This window comes from Vicugna pacos, chromosome X, assembly GCF_048564905.1.
Source record: "Vicugna pacos chromosome X, VicPac4, whole genome shotgun sequence".
NCBI lineage: Eukaryota > Metazoa > Chordata > Mammalia > Artiodactyla > Camelidae > Vicugna > Vicugna pacos.
Window position 1 is genome coordinate 112,831,734 of NC_133023.1, and position 21,513 is coordinate 112,853,246.

The window sequence follows — 21,513 nt, forward strand, 5'->3', positions numbered from 1 at the left end:
GCCCTACTGCTATTCCATCTCCAGACGAGGCTTTGAAGGCTGGCGCAGTGAAGCCACACTTTGCTACCCCATGCACATCTCACTCAGGGCAGTGACCCACGTACACAGTCATTTCAAGCATACCTTGTCGTGCCTGCAAGCAGTCGTCATTACTGAAGCCCCCGACTCGATGTGGGGTTATGCACACACATTTTCCTGATCAATGAGTAGCAAAGAGCCATCCTTCCAAGGGATCCCCATCCCCGGCCTCCCGCCCCCCTGGCCCTTCCTGCTCTGTAGACAGGAGGTGCCCTTACTTACTTGATCAAATACACATCATACTTCCCAGCGGAGCGGCCAGATTTCCTTTGCTTAAGCTTTCGGGTCCAACCTTCAGGCAGAGTAGGGTCATCATACATGGGTCCCCGGTCACGAATGATGGAGCGCCGCTGTTTCGGGGAGGCAGAAGCTTCTGGGACGGCTGGCGCTGAGCCCGACCCTTCTGAGGTCTCTGCTTTGCCTGCCTCTGCTGGCTCAGCAGAGTGGTGGGCCGGTGGCTGCAAGGGCTCATGCTTGCCCTCTTTGTCTTCTTTCTTATCCTTCTTCACCTTTTTAAACTTCAAAGGTTTGTCCTTGAGGCCCTGGAGATCCTGTTCTTCTGATTTTTCTTCCCTGAAGTGTTAAACAAGTATGTAAGTATCACAAAGACCACACCGGTTTGCCGAAAAGTGAGCAACGGCAGACCCAGGGCGCCCCAGCACACACAGGGCCCCAGGAGATGGGGGCTGCCATGTCAGCGCTCACCTAGACCTGGGGGTTCTGCCTCTTTGGATTTCTTTAGAGCCCCTGGACTGCTGATGGCGGTGGCCAATGCATCCTACCTAGGCTGTGGCCACCCTGAGCCCTACTCGTAGCGGGACTGCACAGGTGGCATTTTGAGAGTAGAAATACTGTGTGGCTGCTCAGCTTTATGAGCTGTGCCCGAGGGCCTCTGGCTTTGACGGATGACAAAAGGCCCTGGATTGTGGGAGGTGGGGCTCCTCTTCATGAAGGCCTGGCTTGGGTGTTACTACAGCTTCTGGGCTTGCGGTTTTCTCAAACGTGTGCTCAATCAAACAGCACAGTACAACGTGCTGATGGGAACAGCCCCACACCGCCCTTGGGAGGTGGTGCACAGTGCGGTGCTGTAGAAAAACACGCAGACTTGGGGGCAACCTGAGCTTAAGTCCTGACTCAGCCATTTCCAAACAGACCTGAGTGTGTAACCTCAACATCTTGTGCCTCAGTTTCCTCATCTCGACGACGGGTGCCAACACCATGGAGAGAGAAGTGTTACAGAGGTACCGTATAAAGACTGGCCAACGTGGGCAACCAGACATCGCTGCCCAGGGTTCTGGCGTGAGAAAAGCAGCAACCCCAGATTGGGTAAGCCTTTATCTCCACACTCTCCCTTACAACGCGGGGGGAGAGCGCGGAGAAGGTGCAGAAGAGCAGTCTCCCCATCCCAGGGCAGCCGCGTCCCCATTCCTTCTTGTTGACGGAGCAGCTCCCTCCCTACACTTTGATCCTGCCTGGTAGGGTCCCTTCCCATGTATTTGAGAAATGGTCACTGGGCGGCCCTGGATCCCAGCGTCATAGTCTGGCCCTGATGCTTTCGTGACTGGGCCCAGAGGGTAAGAACACAACCTGGGCAGGGGGTGGGGCGTGGAAGGAAGGGTCGTGGGCTGGGAATCAGGTGTCTGCGAGCCCCTCAGTGAGCAGCTCCTCCTGGAGAAGAGCAAGACCCTTCCTGTCCTCAGCCCGAGAGCCGCCCTGGTCTGCGTGGCTCCTGTCAGCACTGATCACGGCCTCCTGTCGACCCCAAGTGACTTCCCTTCTTGTCCACACCATGGAGACTACAAGAAAGGCACTGCGGCGGGCCTGGGAAACCAGACTCCAATGACATGGGTAAGGCACCAAGGCTGAGTTAGCAGAACACTCAGCGCATGAGGTCAGGAGAGGGGAGACAGGTCCTGGCTCTTCCTCCAGCAGTTTAGGGCCCCGAGTGTGGCTGGTGGGATCACCCAGAATCAGGCCACTGCCCACAGAAAGACCCTTTCTTGCTGTAAAGCGGGGGTCCCTAACCTGTTCCAGCACAGAGCTTACTTTTCAATTCTCCCAGTCTTAGCTTCCTCATGGGAAATGAGGAGAACCGTGGGGAGCGAGGTGTGGCCCGCAGTCCACTGTCACAGAGGGGAGAGGGGGAGCCTGCCAGCAGCACAGCAGCAGACAGACTGGAGCCACAGGCTCCCTAGAAGCTGGACAGCCCGGAGTCAGAGAAACACACTGCACCGGTGGCAAAAGACCTGGCTTCTTCAGAACTCTCGTCTGCATTACCCAGCATGTTAACTACGGTTAAGTAAAGTACAAACCACATGTCCCAGGAATGCCTCTTAGATACCAGTGAGGGTGTCGAGGCCATGTTGGGCAATCCCATCTAAACATCTACCTTGAACAGACAACATGTAGAAATGGCAAACAAGATCATTGTTTTCTACAGCCTGAGACTGCAGATGTCTGAGACAACTGCCACCTGAACACACCCACCCCACAGAGAGTGGGGCAGATGGAGGAGGGGACGGATTCCTAGGGCCTACTGGGACGTGAACAATACCTACTGCAGGCTGCTGTGTGTGTGAGAGAAGGTGGGGACGTTAGGAAGTATGTGGCGGAAACGATGGAATTGGTCCCAGCACGGGGTAGATGGGGCCAAGGTGAGGACAGGCCTGGCTGAGCAGGTTTCAACCTCTGAATCGTGTAAAGGTTGACGTAACCAGAAAGAAAATGAAAACAAGAGGCCACAGAAGGGACCATGCCTAGTATCCATGGAAGGGAAGGCTGGCCCCTAGGAGAAGCAGGTGGCTCCGGTTCTGGGGTGGCCTGTGGGGGTGAAGGCAGGGGCACTTGGAGCGGATCGGAACGAGTCGGGACACAGGAGCTGGCTGGCAGGGCTCCTTGTGCTGGGCAGTGCCGTGAGCAGTGAGCAACTAAAAGAATGAAGTGGTTAGAAGACTGAAGAACAAGACCACTTGGTGGTGCTGGGGAAGGAGAGGAAGACATAAAGGGGCTGGAGGGGAAGGAGAGGCTGGACAGCAAAGAGGTCTTGGCGGGGCCAGGAGCTGGGGCCTGGGTTGCGCTTTTTCTGAGCATGAAGGCAGCAGTCAGGGGACTCTGAGCAGGGGTGGGGATGAGCTGCTGTGTGGAGAATGGCCTGTGGGAGACTTAAAGAGGGTGGCAGGGAGGACCTGTGGGTAAGGAAACTGGAGGAGCGGGGATTTACCGGGGGTGGAGCAGCAGAGCTGACTGGTGTGGGGAGGGGCAGGGGACACGTTAAGGACCATGGCCAAGTCCTGGGAGGACAGCGGGGCCACTGACGGTGGATAAGGAAGCCGGGGCCGGGAGCAAGTGGGAGAGTGCTATGTCCATGATTAGAAGCTCCAGGACAGGGGAACACAGGCTACCAAGTGGGGAGACCCTTGTGTTCATACTCTGACTTGGCCTAAATTAACCGTTTGGGTTTTTTAAAGTTCTTTATTGTGATAAAATATACATAACATAAAATTTACCTTTTCAACAGTTTCTTTTTTTTAAACATTTTTATTGATTTATAGTCATTTTACAATGTTGTGTCAAATTCCAGTGTAGAGCACAATTTTTCAGTTATACATGAACATACATATATTCATTGTCACGTTCTTTTTCACTGTGAGCTACCACAAGATCTTGTATATATTTCCCTGTGTTATATCGTATAATCTTATATATCTATTCTACATATGTCTGTCAGTATCTACAAATATCGAACTCCCAATCTGTCCCTTCCCACCTCCCTCCCCCTTGGCAACCACAAGTTTGTGTTCTATGTCTATGAGTCTATTTCTGTTTTGAATTTACGTTTTTTTTTTTCCCAACTGTTTCTAAGTGGACAGTAAGTTTTTAATAGCACCAAAGATGGGGAATAAAAGGGCCTTTAACTCTATCTGTAATATTCTAGTTCTTTTACACTGAAATTACTTGAAGCAACCATATTGGGTGACTTTCAATTCTGTGCACTGAGGGGCGCAGAGGTGTTCGTTACTTTATTTTCCAACTGCTACTTCTGTACTTATAAACAAATGAAAGCAACTGGAAATAAGACTCACAGATACAGAAACCTTATGGTTACCAAAGGGGAAAGGAGTGGGGGAGGGAGGGATAAATTAGGAATTTGGGATTAACAGATGACACTACCACATATAAAACAGATAAACAACAAGGACCTACTATCTAGCACAGGGAACTATATTCATATCTTGTAACAACCTCTAATGGAAAAGAATACATGTATGTAAATTTATAACTGGATCACTTTGTTGTACACCTGAAACTAACACAACATTGTAAATCAACTACACTTCAATACAAAGGAAAAAGGAAAGGAAGGAAAGAAAGAAAAGGTTCAAAGGAAGAAAAAAGCATACTAAGAAGCCTGGAAGCCTGCTGGGCGTGGAATGGAGGTAAAAATGATGCAAAACAGGTAATCTAGATGAGTTTACCCTTCGCCCAGCCACCGTTCAGTCTCAGGGTGACCTGAGGGAGAGAGGCCAGGCTTGGGTGTGAAATGAGTCCCCAAGCCTCCCACTGCCCACCAGGAAGTTCACAGGGTTTGCTGAAACATACTTTTTTTTTTCAAAGAAATCAAATAGCCCTCTTCATCCTACCTCTAATCAGACCCTGTACATGGGTGTGCACACACACTGACAAGACCATGAGAACTGAGCACCTAGTTCAGTTTATACATTTTAGAGCTGGGAGTATCCTCAGAAAAACCACCTGTTCAAGTCTTAAGTTGTCACAGGGGAAAAGAAAAGCAAGTACAACTTGACAAGGGAACTATCCAGGTCACGCCCAAGTCTACATGTGCTCAGAGTGCCCTTGCCCTGAGCCAGCCTCTGCTAGGGGCTGGGAGGCCAGGGTAGAATCAGCATCACTCTTTGGTCTTCACAAGCTCCCAATTTAGTGGGGTGCAGGGAGGCAAGAAAGAAAGAGCAATACTCTCCTCTGTTCCAGGCCCAGAGGGAGTCCACAGGGGTTCCCTGGAGCAGAAAGGCCTGAGCTGGGTTTTCAGGGCTGAGGAGGAGTTCCACAGGCCAACAAGGAGTGCTCAGGGCCAGCCAGACCAGATGGGCATGGACAGTGATGTGACACCCTCCCCGGAGGGAGAATGGGTAATGACAAGTACGCTGGGGAACCAGTGGCTCTGGGCCAGCCCTCTCTTGTCTACTCGTGGGCTCAGATGGCACTTCTGAGAAGCCTTCCATGCGCCTTCCCCCTCTCGTGAGCAGGAGCACCCTCTGTGCCCAGACAGCTTCCTTTACTGCATCTCCCTGCTCAGCGCACAGAACCAGGCATGGGGGCAGTGCTTGACAACTGAGTTCCACAGTCATAACCCAGATATCCTGCTACCTTCACACTCTGAGTGAGCAGGCTTGGAGTAAGTAAGTGAATGATGACTCTGGGCGCCTGGGCACTAGGGAGTTGGGGCTGGCCGGAGATGTTGCTAGGGTGGTCACGGAGGGTCTGGGCGCCATGCATGCCCTGGCCAGCCGCGGGCCTGCAGAAGCACCTTGGAGGAGGAGGAGGAGGAGCAGCACCAGCACCCCACCCTGAGGCCATGAGGAAACAACTACAAGAGTCCAAAGAGAGGGGCCTGGATTCTCCCAAATGGTCCACAGCATGGGGCAAAAAAGGGCCGAGGACCACCCCAGTTAAAGAAGATGGAAGAGATGGGATAATCAAAAGCAACATGCAATCCTACACTAGCTTCCCTGGTCTGAAGGCGCTAAAACGGCGGTGGTGGGGTATTCGCAGACTGTGAATACGGTTCAACCTGAGCCTGATGCTCAAGTCCCTGGGTGTCACAACTGCACTGTATACTCTTAGGAAAGCATGGCAGATGGTTCAGGGCAAGCAGACACAGCACCAACTTGGCGGTCTGCTTACAAAGGGGGAGATGATACCAATAAATCTGGAAGCTGTGCGGGTTGACAGGAACATTCTGAAGCAATGTCAGGTGGGCTTCCTAACAATTAAAGAGAACACCTTCATGTTACATGAATATATTAAGAGAGAAAGCTGGACACTTTGCAGAAGTGGCTCAAAGAACCACAATGTTTTCAACAGCGTAATGCTCTGTACAGTGAAACTGTGAGTGTGAATGAAGGTGTCAAGATATTTTCCCTGTGCTAAAAAAAAAAAATTCATTGCCAAAGGCAGCCCTGCCCAGGACCCAACTTTTCATACGAATGGAATAACACATCTGTGCATCATGCAGGAGGAAGTACAAATGTGTGGGTTATGGTGAAAACAGTCGGCTGAGGCAATGCCAGACACAAATGCCAATGGAGACTTCAGTGTCCCCGGTGTTCTTTTAATCACAGTTGGCACTGGTTCTGTGAGCTCTGGTTACCAATTCACATAGGTTTGGCATGGTCTACCCCACCCCAGTTTTCCCCATAATAACTCCTATGTTTTATTGTGTGACTTGTAGAACACAAGATTAGGAGGGAGTATGCACATGTCACAGCAAAGCAGAAGGCCTTCACACATCTTAAGTAACTATGAAGTATGAGAAGGTTCTTGGGTGAAAAAACATCACTTGGTAATTTTGCTGCTAAAACAAAAGCATTAGATCAAATCTTCCTTTGATCTAGAGAAGGAAATTAGAGTTGCAAGAATCTTGATTTCAGGCCAAATCACTGCACCCCAAGGGGTTTGATGTCGAGAACTGACTGTATGTAATGAAAGGAATCTACAGCCATAGTGCAGAAGGCAGCCCTGGGAGGCTGTGCCTGGCATGCATCTGACCCCAGGCTCTCGGACATCACAGGGGTGCAAACAGCTGACAGCCGGCAGGTGCAGCCGGCCAGAAAACTGCAGGCAAGGTGGGATGGCTCAATCCTCAAGGCTTGCAGATTAAAAACAGAGAAGAAAGGCTACAAAGCTAGGTGAAAGTTGCAGCTAAACAGTGTTTTTCACTTGAATTGGAATCCAGCCCCCTCCAAAGTGAGCTTGAAGAAACTCCCAGAGCCCAGCAACATCCTGACCTTTCCCAATTCCAGTCCTGTTTGCACCAGGTCAATCTCAGGAGACGGCTGTCTCCGCACTTTTCATTTCCAGAGATCCGCCCCATGGAGCTACATGAGGAGCAGGGTGGCGGCGATTTCCCCAGGTCCATGGTCAGGGAAGGGCCTCAGAGAGGCTGCTTCCACCATGAAGTGTCACTGGCTCAGTGCTTCTAATTCTTTCGGCCTCCAGTATGAGCTGCAGAATCTCAGAATCAGGGAGGCTTCTCCGCACAAATCAATAAAGGCAGCAGTGCTTTGAAACGCCAGCTTCAGCCCCTTTAAAGATCTGAGAGAAATCAAACTTGCACCAGAAGAGAGTCTCAGGGGTCTCTAGGGAGCAAACGAGGGGATGGGGTTCAGCAAGGTTTCCTCCCAGGATGATGAATGTGTTCTGGAACTAGAGAGAGGGGATGGGTGCACAACACCACTGAATTGTATACTTTAAATGGGTGAGTTTCACGGTATGCGAATTCTATCTCTATTTTTATAACAACTCACTAAAACAGCAGCTGACTTCACCAGTTACCCTGAATCGTAAAGGTGGATTTTGCGATGTGCAGGCATGTAGCTGTGCCGTCCATTCAAGAGAAAGAGGCCAGTGTGGGGACCTATGGTGACACACGCTAGACCAGACCAAGCTGACCCGAGTGCCACCTCTGAAGCCCAGGATACGGTAACCATGACAGTCGGAAAGGAATTTAGTCCAAGAAGTTTAATGACTAGGCATTTAGCCACGTTGAAGGTTGCTGGCTAAATATTCTGAGGGCATTTGATCGATCTTTTTTTTTTAATTGTAGTAAAACGCATGATCTAAAACTTACATCAGCAGCACTTAGTACGTTCAGTGTTGTGCAACCATCACCACCATCTAATGCCAGAACATTTCATCGCCCCAGGAGGAAATCCCACATCCACTAGGCAGGTTCTCCCCCGGCCCTCGGCAACCACTCACGTCCTTCCTGTTTCCATGGATCAGCCTCTTCTGGACCTTTCCTATAAATGGCATCATGTAACACCTGGCTTTCTGGGACAGGCTCCCTTCACTCAGCATACTTGTCAAGGTTCACCCACGCTGTAGCGTGTACCAGAACCTCACCCTTTCTTATGGCTGAGTAATGCTCCATGGTACAGAAACAGCACACTTTGTTTATCCCTTCATCTGCTGACGGACATCTGGGTTGCTTCTTTCTACCTTTAGCTGCTATGTACAAGTTTTTGCATGGATGTATGTTTTCAATTCTCTTGGGTCTATACCTAGAGGGGAATTGTTGGGTCACACGGGAACTCCAGGTTTAACCTTTTGAGGAAGTACCAAACTGTTTTCCATGTGATTTCCTTTGGGGTTGATGAGAATGTTCTGGAACCAGAAAGGAGTAAAGTGGGGTGGCAGGAACTGCTTCCACTCTGGAATACTTAGCAGGCAGGAGTAAGCTTTAAACAGAAGTCATCACAATGACGACACTGGGAACAGGGCAGGGGTGCCTTGTTTCACCCACTCACTCATTTAGTAGCTAACACAGGTGAGGACATTCCAGGTACCGTGCAGAGCTGTGTGAGGGCCCAGGTGCTAGAGCAACAAGATGTGTCTTCTACCTGCATCCACTTCTCTTTCTCCTGCTGTGGACAATCTTCTAAAGCATATAGTTAATAATGAAATCAGCAATTTTGATGAAAGTTGTGAAAAGGGAGATACGGGAGCTGGGGGAGACCCATCGAGGGGCCAGGGAAGAGCTCCAGGACATGGCTGTGACATGGTGACACTGTGTCCCATGGATGTGGGGCTGCTGGGGGTAGGGGAAGGATCAGGTCCAGTGTGGTCAAGCTGGTAAAACTGGGCCATGACCAAACTCAAGCTGGGTGGCTTCACACCAACTTCAGTCCCCATGAAAGCAACCGCAGAGGGAGCTGACCAAATGAGAGAAAAATGGAGAAAAACAAGAACCAATCCTTTTTTCTCCTTTTTTTTGGAGGGGAGGAGTTAGGTTTATTTAATTTTTTTTAAATGGAGGTACTGGGGATTGAACCCAGGATCTCGTGCATGCTAAGCACGTGCTCTACCACTGAGCTATTCCTGTCCCCCCAAGAACCCAATTCTTATTACCGATGCTTCTGTTATTTCATCTCTTCCCCTGGAAAGCCTGTATTGTTAGGACTTGCTCTCCAGCCTCCACATCTAGCGACTTCTGTCACGTTTCCCGGCAACCTTCACTCCTACACGCCTTACGGCGGTCCTCTGCACAAATGGGTGGACACGCACCTGGGTGAAGCTGGCCTCCAGCGTCCCCATGACCAACACCCAGTCTTCAAGCCCCAGCAGCCCATCTCCACAGACGCTTTCGGCATGCTTGTCTTCTCAGTCCCCAGCTGCTCCCTGCTGCAGTTTCCTGTCAATACTGTTTTCTTCTCACCTTTGTATACTTTATGTAAATAAGTCTTACAGGCTTCTATCAAAGTGTTGGCTGCTTTTATTGAAGAACAGAATATTTACTAAAATAAATCTTCAGCACAGAGGCAACCTATTTTGAGGGAAAAAAGGGGGCAGAAAGGAGATCTCTACTAATGGAAAAGGGAATGCTAAGGGTCAGCTCACTTTGTCTCAGTATCTTGTAAATGTCACTTGAACTGAATGCCCTTGTTTTCGTTCCTGTGCCTTACACTGGCGTACGTCACCCCACATATGCATGCCTGGCAAACTTGTTTCCCGACTATAACATATAAGCCACTGAAACGACCAACAAAATAGAAGGAAAAATCTCTCCATCAGTGCTGGCAAAGCAGAGGGGCTGCCGAGGCTGGGGCACGCCCACAGACTGCTGCAGGACGACGCGCGGCTGGGATCTGAGACAGAAGCCCTGCTTGCCAGGCTCCACCACACTCAGACGTGAGCAAGAGGACCTGCCAGGGAGGTCCGGGAATAGGGTCCCCACAACAGAGCCCTAGGAAATCTTTAAGGTCAGAATGATGAGACCTGGGAGCCAGGCTGAAGTGTAGTTTGCTGGTGGCAAACGGAAGGGCCTGGAAGCCCACTAGTGCTCGACGTGGAATGGCCAGCAGCAGGCTGAGGGGCTTCTCGAGGGGCTTCCCTGGGCACCGCTGAGAGCAGGAAGGGGCAGAGAAGGGCTGTGGGGCACCAGGGACCAAGCGCTGACGGAACACCCAGAAAGAGACACACAGATCCAGAGGAAGGTCCTACGTGCCTCAGTGACCTCCTCGGCAGCACCATGGGCACCCCCCGACCGGCTTCTGACCAGAGGGGTTCAAAGCCAGTGGGAAGTGGCAGGCAAGCAACATGGATGAAAGCTCTATCCCATCAACAACTCCAGGGTCTGGCTAAAACCTAAGTACTGTGTCTGTCAGCAAGACAATATCGACAAATCAGTCCTTCCCTGTGCACAAGCACTAACTGGGCAGAAAATGAGATGGGAAGATGAACACCATCCCTCCAGTGGAGATCCCAACAGAGTTCTCTTCTTGATGTGACATTTACATAGAATGAGAGAGCATAGAGGGGGGCGGGGCCAAGGATTTGCTTCTTGGGACCGCGGCACCATGTGCCACAACAGAGACCCATCCCACATGGATTCAAGAATTAGGTTCAAACAGCAGGTGACCACTTCCCCCAGAACTGCTTTCTCCCAGTCCCTAATAGAAAGAGAACGAAACAAAGGTGCAGAGGAGGAGTGTGAAGGGCAGAATTCATCAGACAACGGAAGGAACAGAAAATGGGATGCAGTGCATTTCTGAACCTGGCAGCCCAGGAAAGGATTCCAGAGGACAAAGCAGCAGCAAGACTGAGCTCTTGCCCCAGTCCCACCCTGGGAGCCGTGCTGGGGAGCCCACAACACCCCGAGACCTCTCATCTCATACGCTAGAAAGAAGCAATGGGTGGGAGTCTGGGACTTTTTGCTTTTCGGTCCAGGAACTACAGGCGTTCCTGCTGGGAGGTGTAAGAGAAACAGGTCAACTGCCCAGTGAGTGGGAGGCAACTGCTCGTGGGTGCACACGGAGGCAGGGAACCACTGGGAGCCTGGGGTGCCCCCTTCCCACATCCCTCCAGTGGCTAGAGTGAGCCTGGTTGTAAGACATTTAACACAATTCTTAGGACAGAGAGGAGACTCTAGATATTGCTGAAGAGTACCCCTGACTGCAGGTCCCACAGCTGTGCAGCTTCTCTCTGACCACAAGGCACCGAGCTCACGATGCCCAGAGGGGAAAGCAGTGCGAGGGAAGCTGAGAGAGTGGGAAGAGAGGGCCAGAAGCCCTGCTGTACCGAAGCACACAGGACGGCTGGACGAGGCCATCTAAGCCTGAGCCAAGCTGACAAGAAATGACATGATGACTCCAGAAACATATTATGGCCAAATGAAAACAAGGGAGGGAGATGGCTTTCCAAAGAAAGGCAAAGTCCCTTCAAGAAGAGAACACACCACAAGGAAGAGAAGGAAATTCCTCAGAACTTTATAAGAACATGTTCTCAGTAAGAGTTCAAAGATGAGATGATAAAACAGAGGCAGATGAAAGGGCAAATTCCCAACCCAGGGAAACAAACTGCAGACCAAAACACATCATCACAGAACTAATAAATACATTTAAATACAGCCAGAAACAGAACACACATAGCTGCAAATCAAATTAGACAAACAGAAAATGCAGATGAAAAAGACAAAAGCTAAAGCAATTAGAGTGAAGCTAACAGCATCGGAAGAGAGACAGAGACAATACAACATAAGGATAATTTGTGTCCCTGTAGTAGGGAATGCAAAATATGGAACAAAGATGCCATCAAAGATGTATTATAAGAGAATTGACCTGAAATGAAGTCGATCTGCATCTGCAGCCTGGAAGAGCACACCATGTTCCCAGGAAAATGTGATAGAGGACACTCGCCAGTGAGAGAGACCCTGGTCAAAGAATTCTTCGGGCACCTGAAGGGAGCTGGTCATATAAAGAGGGGCCCAGGCATAAGGAGCAGTAGTAAGAGCCAAAACCTTGATCCCAGGAACAATCTAGCAGATTTCAGGAAAAGCAGGAGTGATGGGTTGGAGCCAAGAAAGCAAGGCAGAGAAATTCAAACTGAGGCAGGCTTGGCTACATAATTTGCAGGGCCTCTTACTCAAAAATAGAGGATTTCGAGACTGCCATAGTAGAGCATTAAACCAAGCGTGGCTCTTCTAAGCCCTGGGCATCATATAGGCTGCATATTTAGGAAGCCAGCCCTGCTTCCGGGCAATAGACTTTAGAGTTTATTCCAAGAGGGATGAGAGAGCCCAAAAGGGCTTTTCTCGGGGGGGTGACACAATCAGATGAACAGTTTTCAAAAGCTCACTCTAACTATATGGAAGACACAGTGTGAGGGGGGACGAGGGGGTGGGGGGACACGAGCACTGCAGGGCAGACTCACAGTCTGGGGTGCTAAACATTTATTAGGGATTGACATCTGTGAATGGGAGGGAGAGGAAGCCAACCTGGGTGGAGGAAAAAGCCAAGTGCAATGCAGGCCCCATATAGCTGCAGACCACCTTGGGCAGCAGGGCAGGGCGAGGGGTTTGTACCCTCCCTCATTCTGCCCCGCCCCAGGCACTGCCGTGGAAATGGCGTGACCAGGGGAGGAGGTTCTCACAGCTGAGGCCAAGCCCAAAGGAGCAGGCCACTGGAGGCTAACTGCTGACCGCACTCCCCGCCAGGAATGCACACAGTGACCCACAGGCCTGCTGCATAGGGGCGGCTGCAGACTCTGAGCAGGCGGTGCAGCAGCTGGTCTCAGGGCCATTGGCAGTGGGGGCGTGTGTGCGGGGTGCAGAGGGAGCACCCGAGATCAAAGGGCTCTGACTTCTATATTTCACATTTCCAGCGTTGAGGCATTTCGCCTTCTAGAGGTCTAGGCCTGAGACAGGTATCTGACAGTCCTCAGCACAGAGGTCTGCAGAGCCAGGTGAGCGAGCGAGGGCAGCTGAGATGTGAGCCCTGGGCAGAAAATTAGATATTATGTCTGGACTCGTGACAGGAGAGTCAGCAAAGGAGATAAAGAGGATGTGGCAGTAGGAGGACGACCAGAGTATTGGTGGCGAGTAACGGAGAGCAACTCTAGCTGATTTACAGATGAGCACCTGACTGAATGGCTCCTGGAAGGTGGAAGGTGGTGAAGTTTGCACGGTACAAGTGTACTTAACAACATGAAAGTATATACTTAAAATGGTTCAAATGATAAAATGTTTTTGAAGTGTATTTTACTCCAATAACAAAAACTGGGGGGGGGGAGGCTATTAGGTGGCCAGAGGGTTGGAGAAACAGGTTTGAATCTAGTTGGCCAGAAACAATACTGCAAATCCTGCTGCCAGGCTGGGGCAGGGCAGCCAGCACCGCCTCTGCCACCCTGCAGGGGGGCAGCACTGGCCGCTGGTCCTCCCCCTGCTGGCTCTGCTCCCCTAGAGCAAGTGGCTCTGACGTGTACGCCATACTCCCTTGCAGGTCTTAGGCCATTTTTTCCTATAAAGGGGAGACAGTAAATATTTTCTGCTTTGCAGGCCACACGGTCTCTCACAACCACTCAGCTTGCCAGTGGAGCAGGAGAGTAGCCTCAGACAACGCACAAAGGAAGGAGTGGGGCTGGGATGCAGTGAGACCTTATAAAAACAGGCAGCGGGATATAGTTTGGGATGTAGTCAGCTGACCACCGTCCCAGCTGAAAGGGATGTTTAGTGACTACAGTCAGAGGTCGCTTGGCCTCCCATCAACTCATAAGATGAGGTGACAGTTCCCGAAACAAAGAAGGGGGCTCAGATATGAAAGTGGCCAAAGAAAACAAAGCCAACGAAGCCAGTGATGCTGCACCAGGAGAGTGTGCAGGCAGTCCCAGAAGAGACACAGGGGAGGGGTTTCCAGGAGGGAAGAACCATGTCAAGAGGAGGATTCAACACCAGCCACCGCAACATTGGACACCAGCAGGCACTGAGCAGAAGTCTGAGGTGAGAGGGCAACAGGGAGTAGCCCAATCTTGAAAAGCCTGGCCAAAGTGGGAACAGAGAACTGGGCAGAAACTGAGGTGGGGGGAAATGGAGATTCCTGGGGAGCACAGCAAGCCGCTGTCACCAGTGGAGCTGTCTGCCAGAGCTGCAAGGGGGCGGGGGGGGGCAGTTTCCAGTGATGACAAAGTCCAGGTTGTGACTTCAGCAATGGGTGGCTGAGGTCACTGGAGCATAGGTGATCAAAAGACAGGGAGCCAGGCACCAGGAGGGCCCTCTACATGCACACTCAAGTCACCTGTGGGATGGAAGGGTTGGGGACAGCAGCAAAGACTGTGGGCCTGGCAACAAGTCTTCAATGGAGGGAGACTATCCAGGGTGTTGAGCAGGCTTGTGACAGGGAGTTGAGTGGCATGAGTGTCACAATGTGCTTTTTAGGAGCACATGGACCATGAACAGAGAGGACATGCTCCTCCTCCTGTCCAGGGTGTGTAGGCTGTGACAGTCAACTGGTTGCCCTCTTGGAATGAGGTCTCTCTGGGGAGGTGGGAGCTCGACAGTAGAGATCTAACCGGATGGAGCCTGGGGGCCTAGGAAAGACTCCCTGCAGGAAAAGATAGCTGAGCTGAGTCTTCAGGAACAAGGGGCAGGAGGAAAGGCGGCAGGGGAACCATGGACAGAGGCCAGGAGTACGAGAGCCATCCTGCATGGTCGAGGGGCACATGTATAAGAAAAGGGGTGCTAACTGAAGAGGCAGGAGGCATGTTAGGGGTCCTGGCAGCATCTGAAGAGAGGGTGGACACCCTTGGGTGTAAAGCAGGAGAGTGGGGTGTGACACTAGGGACTGCACAGAAGGTAGAAGACATGTGGGAGAGGTGGCGAGTTACTGTAGAGTCCCAGAGAGAGAGGTGGAAGGCCTGGCCCAGGTCGGTGGTGGAAGGGATGGAGGAGAGAAAGCTGGGAGAAATAAAGGAACGACGAGCAGGGCTCCCAGCTGGAGTGACTGGCGTTGCAATCGACTGTGACACAGACCAGAGGGCAAGGGGTTTGGCTGTTATGGCTTCTGATCTATCCACCTTATTTTGGGGGAGGCAGGAGGGTGGTAGGGCAGGCAAATGGGAGGAGAATGGGAAGGGGGAAAAGGCCAAAGAACCTTCAAATGCCTTGTGTGGTAACATCTGATTGGCGTGCGCATATGCCCATGAGCCTTTTTTCTCACACGAAGGAAAACAAGTTCTAGTCCTTTCATACTTCTTTTTGGTGCTCTCTGTCGCCACCTAATGGGACGTCAGCTGAAGCACAAAGATTCCCTTGTGGACTGACCTGCAGCTGACTGGAGGCTCCTGAGATGGCAGGCACCCAGGCAGTGGGGGATGGGATAGCACCTGGTGGGGAAGAACCTGTTCAGCTAACTGGAGATCTAGGGTCCATGGGATCACCTTCTGGAAGATCAGAGGTTCCTGGAGCTAACAGACATATTCATTTATTAATAATATCTAATTCAACTTAAGATAATTTTCGTAAACGCGCTTCGACCTTAACTTCTCCGTACTCCCAGCATCAACAAATCGAATTGGGGTGGCTCAAGAACCCCAATCTATGAAACTGTTCCTTGGTGTGGCAAAAATTCTGGGGCGCTTGAGCCTAGCTGAGCTCAGGTTCTGGTTCAAGTGTTAAACATGCCACCTGTAGGTTTGGGCGGACTTACTTTATAAATTTGAGCTCTGGGAACAAAACAAAGAGCTACACCCCTTCCTGCCAACTGCCTTCCTCCCAGAGCTAGGACAGACCTACTTGTGTCACTCCCTGAACAAGAGGAGGAACAAGTGCCACAGTAGAGTTGACAAGGGCAGGCTGTGGTGGGTGAGGAGAGGCGGTCACTGCCCTCCGCGGCTTCAGCCGAGCAGGGGGCACAGGCAGCAACAGGTAACTTCCTCATCATCTGAGAATGAGTGGGGAGACGCCCACAGAGCCCAGTGCCAGGGTAGGGGACAAGGACATGAGGGCCAAAGACCATGACAGGGTTTAACTCCCCTTTCTGCCAGTGAAGAACTGCCAGAAGGAAATCAGTATTTTCACAGGCCATGGAGAGGCCCAGCTTGCCTCGTGCGGGCTGGTATAGATCCCATGAGCGGATCCTGATGGGGCAGGCAGACAGCAGCTGGTCCGGAACCACGGCATGCGTGTGTTGGGAGGGGAAGGACTGAGTGGAGGTGTGATCCCAGGAGCTGACCAGTGGGGACGTGGAGATCATGCACAGAAAATACTCTTCTGGAAAGCTTGGCATAAAGAAGATATGGGGTATCCAGAGGTCAGTGGTGGGAACAACAAAAGGCCAAGACAGAAGACACATGGAATTTGTAATGGAATGTAAGGTAGCTTTAAAAGGATGTTCACTGTTTTTCCTAACGGGTGTCTTAGTCAGCTTGGGCAGCCATAACGAAATACCACAGACTGGGGGCTTAACCAAGAGACACATATTTCTCACAGTTCCGGAGGCAGGAAGTCCAAGATCAAGGTGCCAGCAGAGTCCTTGGTGAGGGTCTCTCTTTGCTTCATAGACAGCTGCCTTCTTGCTGTGTCCTCCTCAAATGGCAGGGAGTGAGCTCTGTGGTGTCTCTTCTTCTAAGGGCACTAATCCCACTGGGCCCCAATCTCATGGCCTCATCTAATCCTAACGACATCCCAAAGGCCCCGCCTCCAAACATCCTTCACAAAGCTGGGGTTAGGGCATCAACATACGAATTGGGGGGGGGATACAAACACTTTAGTCCATAACAGTGGGGATGCTTATATCCTATTTTCAAATGGTAAGTGAAAGAAAAAGCAGAATGTGACACTACATATACCGTACGACACCAATTAAAACTCATTCCAAGAGTGCATAGTACAATTTGAATATATCTAATGCCACTAAAATGTACACTTAAAAATGAACTGAAGACAAGAGAAGGCAAGAAAGGAGAAAAAATAAAGAACAGAAAATGTGGAAAAAATCAAATGCACAAAATAGAATGGTATAAACAAACCTAAATACATCAGTAATTAAATAGATGCTAATGGATGTAACAGACAGAATGGACTTAAAAAATATCCAGCTATTTGCCATTTTCAAGAGCTACATCTAATCCATACACACACAGAAGGGAGGAAAATAAACAGCGGCAGTGCTGACCAAAAACACAGGTGGCGCAGCATGCAGCACTACTGTGAGATTCCGAAGCAAAATCCAAGGCGAAAGCGCTGTCAGTTACAAAGAGGGCCACTTTATAATGCCAAAGGTTTGATTCAGCAGGAAGACAAAATGGTTTCTAAAACTGAAAATCTGGCCTCAAAATAAATAATAAAGCTAAAACTAACAAAGCCCTCAGAGACACTGGTGTGTCCAGCAGCCCAGCAGGAGACTGTGACACACATTCCCCAGCAGTGGGGGGTCAAGCAGAACAACAGGAAGAAGAGAAGACACTTCCTCTGACCCACACAGCCCATGCTGGTCCCGGCGGTCACATTGCTTCATGAGCCGTGAGGCTGATGCCCCGCAGACCACGTTCTTGGAGCACAGTGCCATTTAGCTAGAACTTGATTTTTTAAAACAGTAACTAGGAAAAAATATCCCAAAGCCATGTACTTGGAAATTTAAAAACACATTTCTAAATAATTTATGGGTCAAAGAAAGAATCACAGAGGAAATTTAAAAACCCTTCGAGGAACTTACACTAAGTGAAATAAGCCAGACACAGAAAAACAAGTATTACATGATCTCACTTACATATAGAATTTTTAAAAGTCATACTCAAAAGTCATACTCATAGTAACAGAGAATAGAATGGTAGTTACCAGGGGCTAGAAGAGGGGGGAAATGGGGAAATGATGATCAAAGAGCACAAACTTTCAGTTATAAGATGAGTAAGTTCTGAGGCTCTAATATAAAGTAAGTGACTATAGTTAACAATACTATATGGTATACTTGAAATTTGCTGAAAGAGTAAACCTTAAATGTTCTTACCAACATACCCAAAGAAATGTTAACTATGTGAAGTGAGATACATTAATTAACTCAATTGTAGTAATCATTTCATAATGAATACCTTAAAGCATCACATTGTATGCCTTAAAAAAACATGTTGTACAACCTAAAACATGTAACAAATCAGGAATAAAATTAAAGGAAAAAAGTGAAAAAAAAACCTTCGAGCTGACTTTACACGGTGATGCTACACATCGAAACTTGATGCAGCCAGAACAGTTTGGGTGTCAGTTTTAAATGCTTATGTTTGAAAAGAAGGTTGGAAATCAACGAACTAACTTTACAATTTAAGAAGTGAGAAAAAACCAGAGAATGTACCCTAAGAAAGAAGATATGATAATAAAGATAAAATTTTACATAACTTAATGAACGGGAAAGCACACATACAGTATTAAAGGACAATGCCACAAGTTCACTCTCTGAAAGACTAGTCAACGGACAAAAGTTCTACCAAGACAAGGAAAAAAGGGAGCAGGAACAAGTCACAACACCAGAATGAAAAAGGAGACAAACACAGATGTTACAGAGGTTTATAAAAAGATAAGCGTAACTTCATGCTAGTAAGCTTAGTAATGCAGACAAAATGGACAAAAATATACATTAGCTACACTGACCTGGGCAAGTATAGTATGGAAATAAAAATAGGTTTCCAAGGGCGTGTATGTGTACAGAACACTTCAAAGGACACATACAAGCCCCTGGAAGCAGCTGTTCCTTGCAGAGGGGCCTGGGTGGCAGAAGGCAGACTCACAGACCAAGAGTCACTCTAGAGTTTGTCCTCCCTGAGTGGTGAACCACGTGCATGGGCCAGCTGCTCAATAACAGATACGCCCAGAGACAAGGAAAGGCCTCACCTGACTGCATGCACAGACCAGCCCAGGAGGTGGAGGGTGACATTTGCAGCAGGAGCCAATCCTAATATTAGCTGCTGCCAGGCCTTGTCTGTATTTCTATCTGTCCTTTTAATGTTCACACATTTGGTAGGTGAAAATGGTATCTTCTTTGTTGTCATTTGTGTCTCTTTGGTTATTACTGAGGCAGAACTCTTTTCCTATGTTCACTGGCCAGCTGTCTCTTCTTTTGAATCTCCTGTTCATATTCCTTGCTCATTAGTGGTGACTGGTAGTAAGTTAACAATAAGAACTGCTGCATTCAAGTCTAGAATGGAAAGGAAATGTAAAAATTTGCCCAGGTACACTCACAGTGACTGCTGAATAGCCCAAGAGCACTGTTCCCACTGTCCAATGGGAGGCATTAAATCTAGGATGATTCTCTGGATGGTGATCTGCAGCTGAACTATTTTCCCTACTTCAGACTTGCCCAAATGCCAAGAAATTGAACTCCAGCACTCATTCATTCATTCAGTCACCAAACAGCCTCTGTTTTTCAAGCACTTCTGTGCTCTGATGGAGGCCTTGCTCACAGTGGGCACCAGCGGTGCTTCCTGGCCTTTCTCACCCCCTTCCCAGAAAGGCCCTTCGAGCTGCTCTCAGTACTCCTAAGTTACTAACCTATCGCCCAAATGAGAAGTCAATCAAAAACTTCAGACCATGACATTTTTCCAGTTCTTTCACTATCATCACTTTACATACAACCTCATTGCACGCTTGCAACACATCAAAGCAGCATTTAACTAAAGGCAATATTGAGGCTCAAGGAGGAAAAAGTAACCTAGAAGCTACTAGGTGAAAGAGCTGGAATTTAATCCTAAAGTGACGGGGTTTAAAAAGCTTATGTCTGTCCACTCTATTCAAGATACAGCTGTTAAAGCATCAAGGTCCTGGGTTGCAAGCAATAGAAACCAACTCTAGCTAACTCCAGTCACGAAGAAGTTCTGTGGCAGAACCTGGGAATGAAGAGAAGACTACAAAACTAAGCCCAGAACAGCAGCTGCACGACTGAAAACAAGGCTAAGGTTGTACTAAAGGGACCACCTGGTTAGGACACACCCTGGGCGGCACCACCACCCCATCATCAGACATTAGCCACTACTGCTGGCTTCCTGATGCATGCGCCACTACCATGACTTCTCTCTCATGGTCTCTCAAAAGTCAAAGTCCCTGAGGATAGAATGGGTTTGGCCAAGCCTGGGTATCACTGCCACTCCCCAACTTCTGGAGACCAAGGGGCAGGAATATCTGTCCCCTGTTGCAGGCACTGCTAGCTGTCCTCCCGCACCCAGGTCCTCTGTCTTCCTAACAGGACCCTGTGCCCAGCTAAGGAAAGTTATTTCCCAGCTTCCCAGCAGAGCTGGGACGACGTCTGGCTGATGAGAACACAGCAGAGGGCTCTGCCTGTCCTATCCCTCTTCACGCCTGCTCCGGCTCATGGACTGGGGCAGAGCACACCTCCCTGCCCACTGTCTCTGCACTAGCTCACACGTCTGGCTTCACTGACGGGACTGAGGAGGAAGAGACTTTAAAAGGCCTCTGGGTGTCTGCGTCCTCCTCTTGGGCTCCCGACATCCACCTAAGAAGAGACCATCCCTGGCAGTTGTTTCTCCCTCCTGCGGCCTGGAAGGACAGGCTTGAAAACAGATCTGACCTCATCCTACAGCTGACCCAGACCCATGAGTGAGAAATTGTTGTTGGAGCTGCTATTTGTTTCTCAGAAAAAAAGGACGGACATGGGGATGGAAATGACTGAACGGGACTGGAAGGTGAGCCAGCAAGTGCTCTTTCGTCTTTCCCTGGAGAAGATAAAACGGCTAGAGCTGCAACTGCCATCATGTCTCCACAGGCAACCTTGCGGATGGAAGTCACCTGCTCAGGGTGATGGAGGAAAAAGACTGAGGGGCTCTAGATCCCACATACTTATGGAGCCATCACAATAGCCATGGATAGCCTGCCTCCAGACTTCAGGGCACACAGGAGAGGAGAGCACCACAAGTCTCCAACTCCACCTGCAGGCGTTCTTAAGTAGAAGCTAGGATCTACCAGTTTCCAGCCCGCGATCCACAGAGTAGGGGATTCTTTTCACACAAAAAAGGTTTCAAGATACTCAGAAGCCCCCCTCCGCCAAATGTTCCTGATAAGCCATATGTGATGTTTACTTGCTATATACACTTTGTTCACCAAGTTATCACAATCACTGTAACTTGAGTTACTGAAAAATAAAAAAATAAATTCTGAGATTCTTTCTTCCTATTTCTGTTGGCTAAAAATGCAGCCTTTGAATTCTTTATAAGTGAATTTAAGAGACAAAAATAAATCCAGATAATTCAGAATTGTACTGAAGACAACACATATGCCTTCTATGCGATAAGCTCCCAGCATTATTTATTCAAAGAAAACTCGCCTCACTGAAAAAAATATAAAAAGCTTAAAATAAAACAATTAATGATACAACATACCACTTCCTACACCAGATTCCTTTCCTTTCCTTTATAGCAGTGGGTGTC

The 21,513-nt window shown here is 49.3% G+C and overlaps 1 protein-coding gene across 2 annotated transcripts in view; it reads right to left on the reverse strand.

Annotated features, from left to right (window-relative positions):
- Nucleotides 1-21,513, reverse strand: part of MECP2 (methyl-CpG binding protein 2) — a 60,101-nt gene that overhangs the window by 10,818 nt on the left and 27,770 nt on the right. For both annotated transcript variants that reach the window (XM_072955652.1, XM_072955653.1), the window contains one exon: nt 301-651. In XM_072955652.1, the coding sequence (XP_072811753.1) occupies nt 301-651 (351 nt within the window). The remainder of the gene's footprint in view (nt 1-300; nt 652-21,513) is intronic.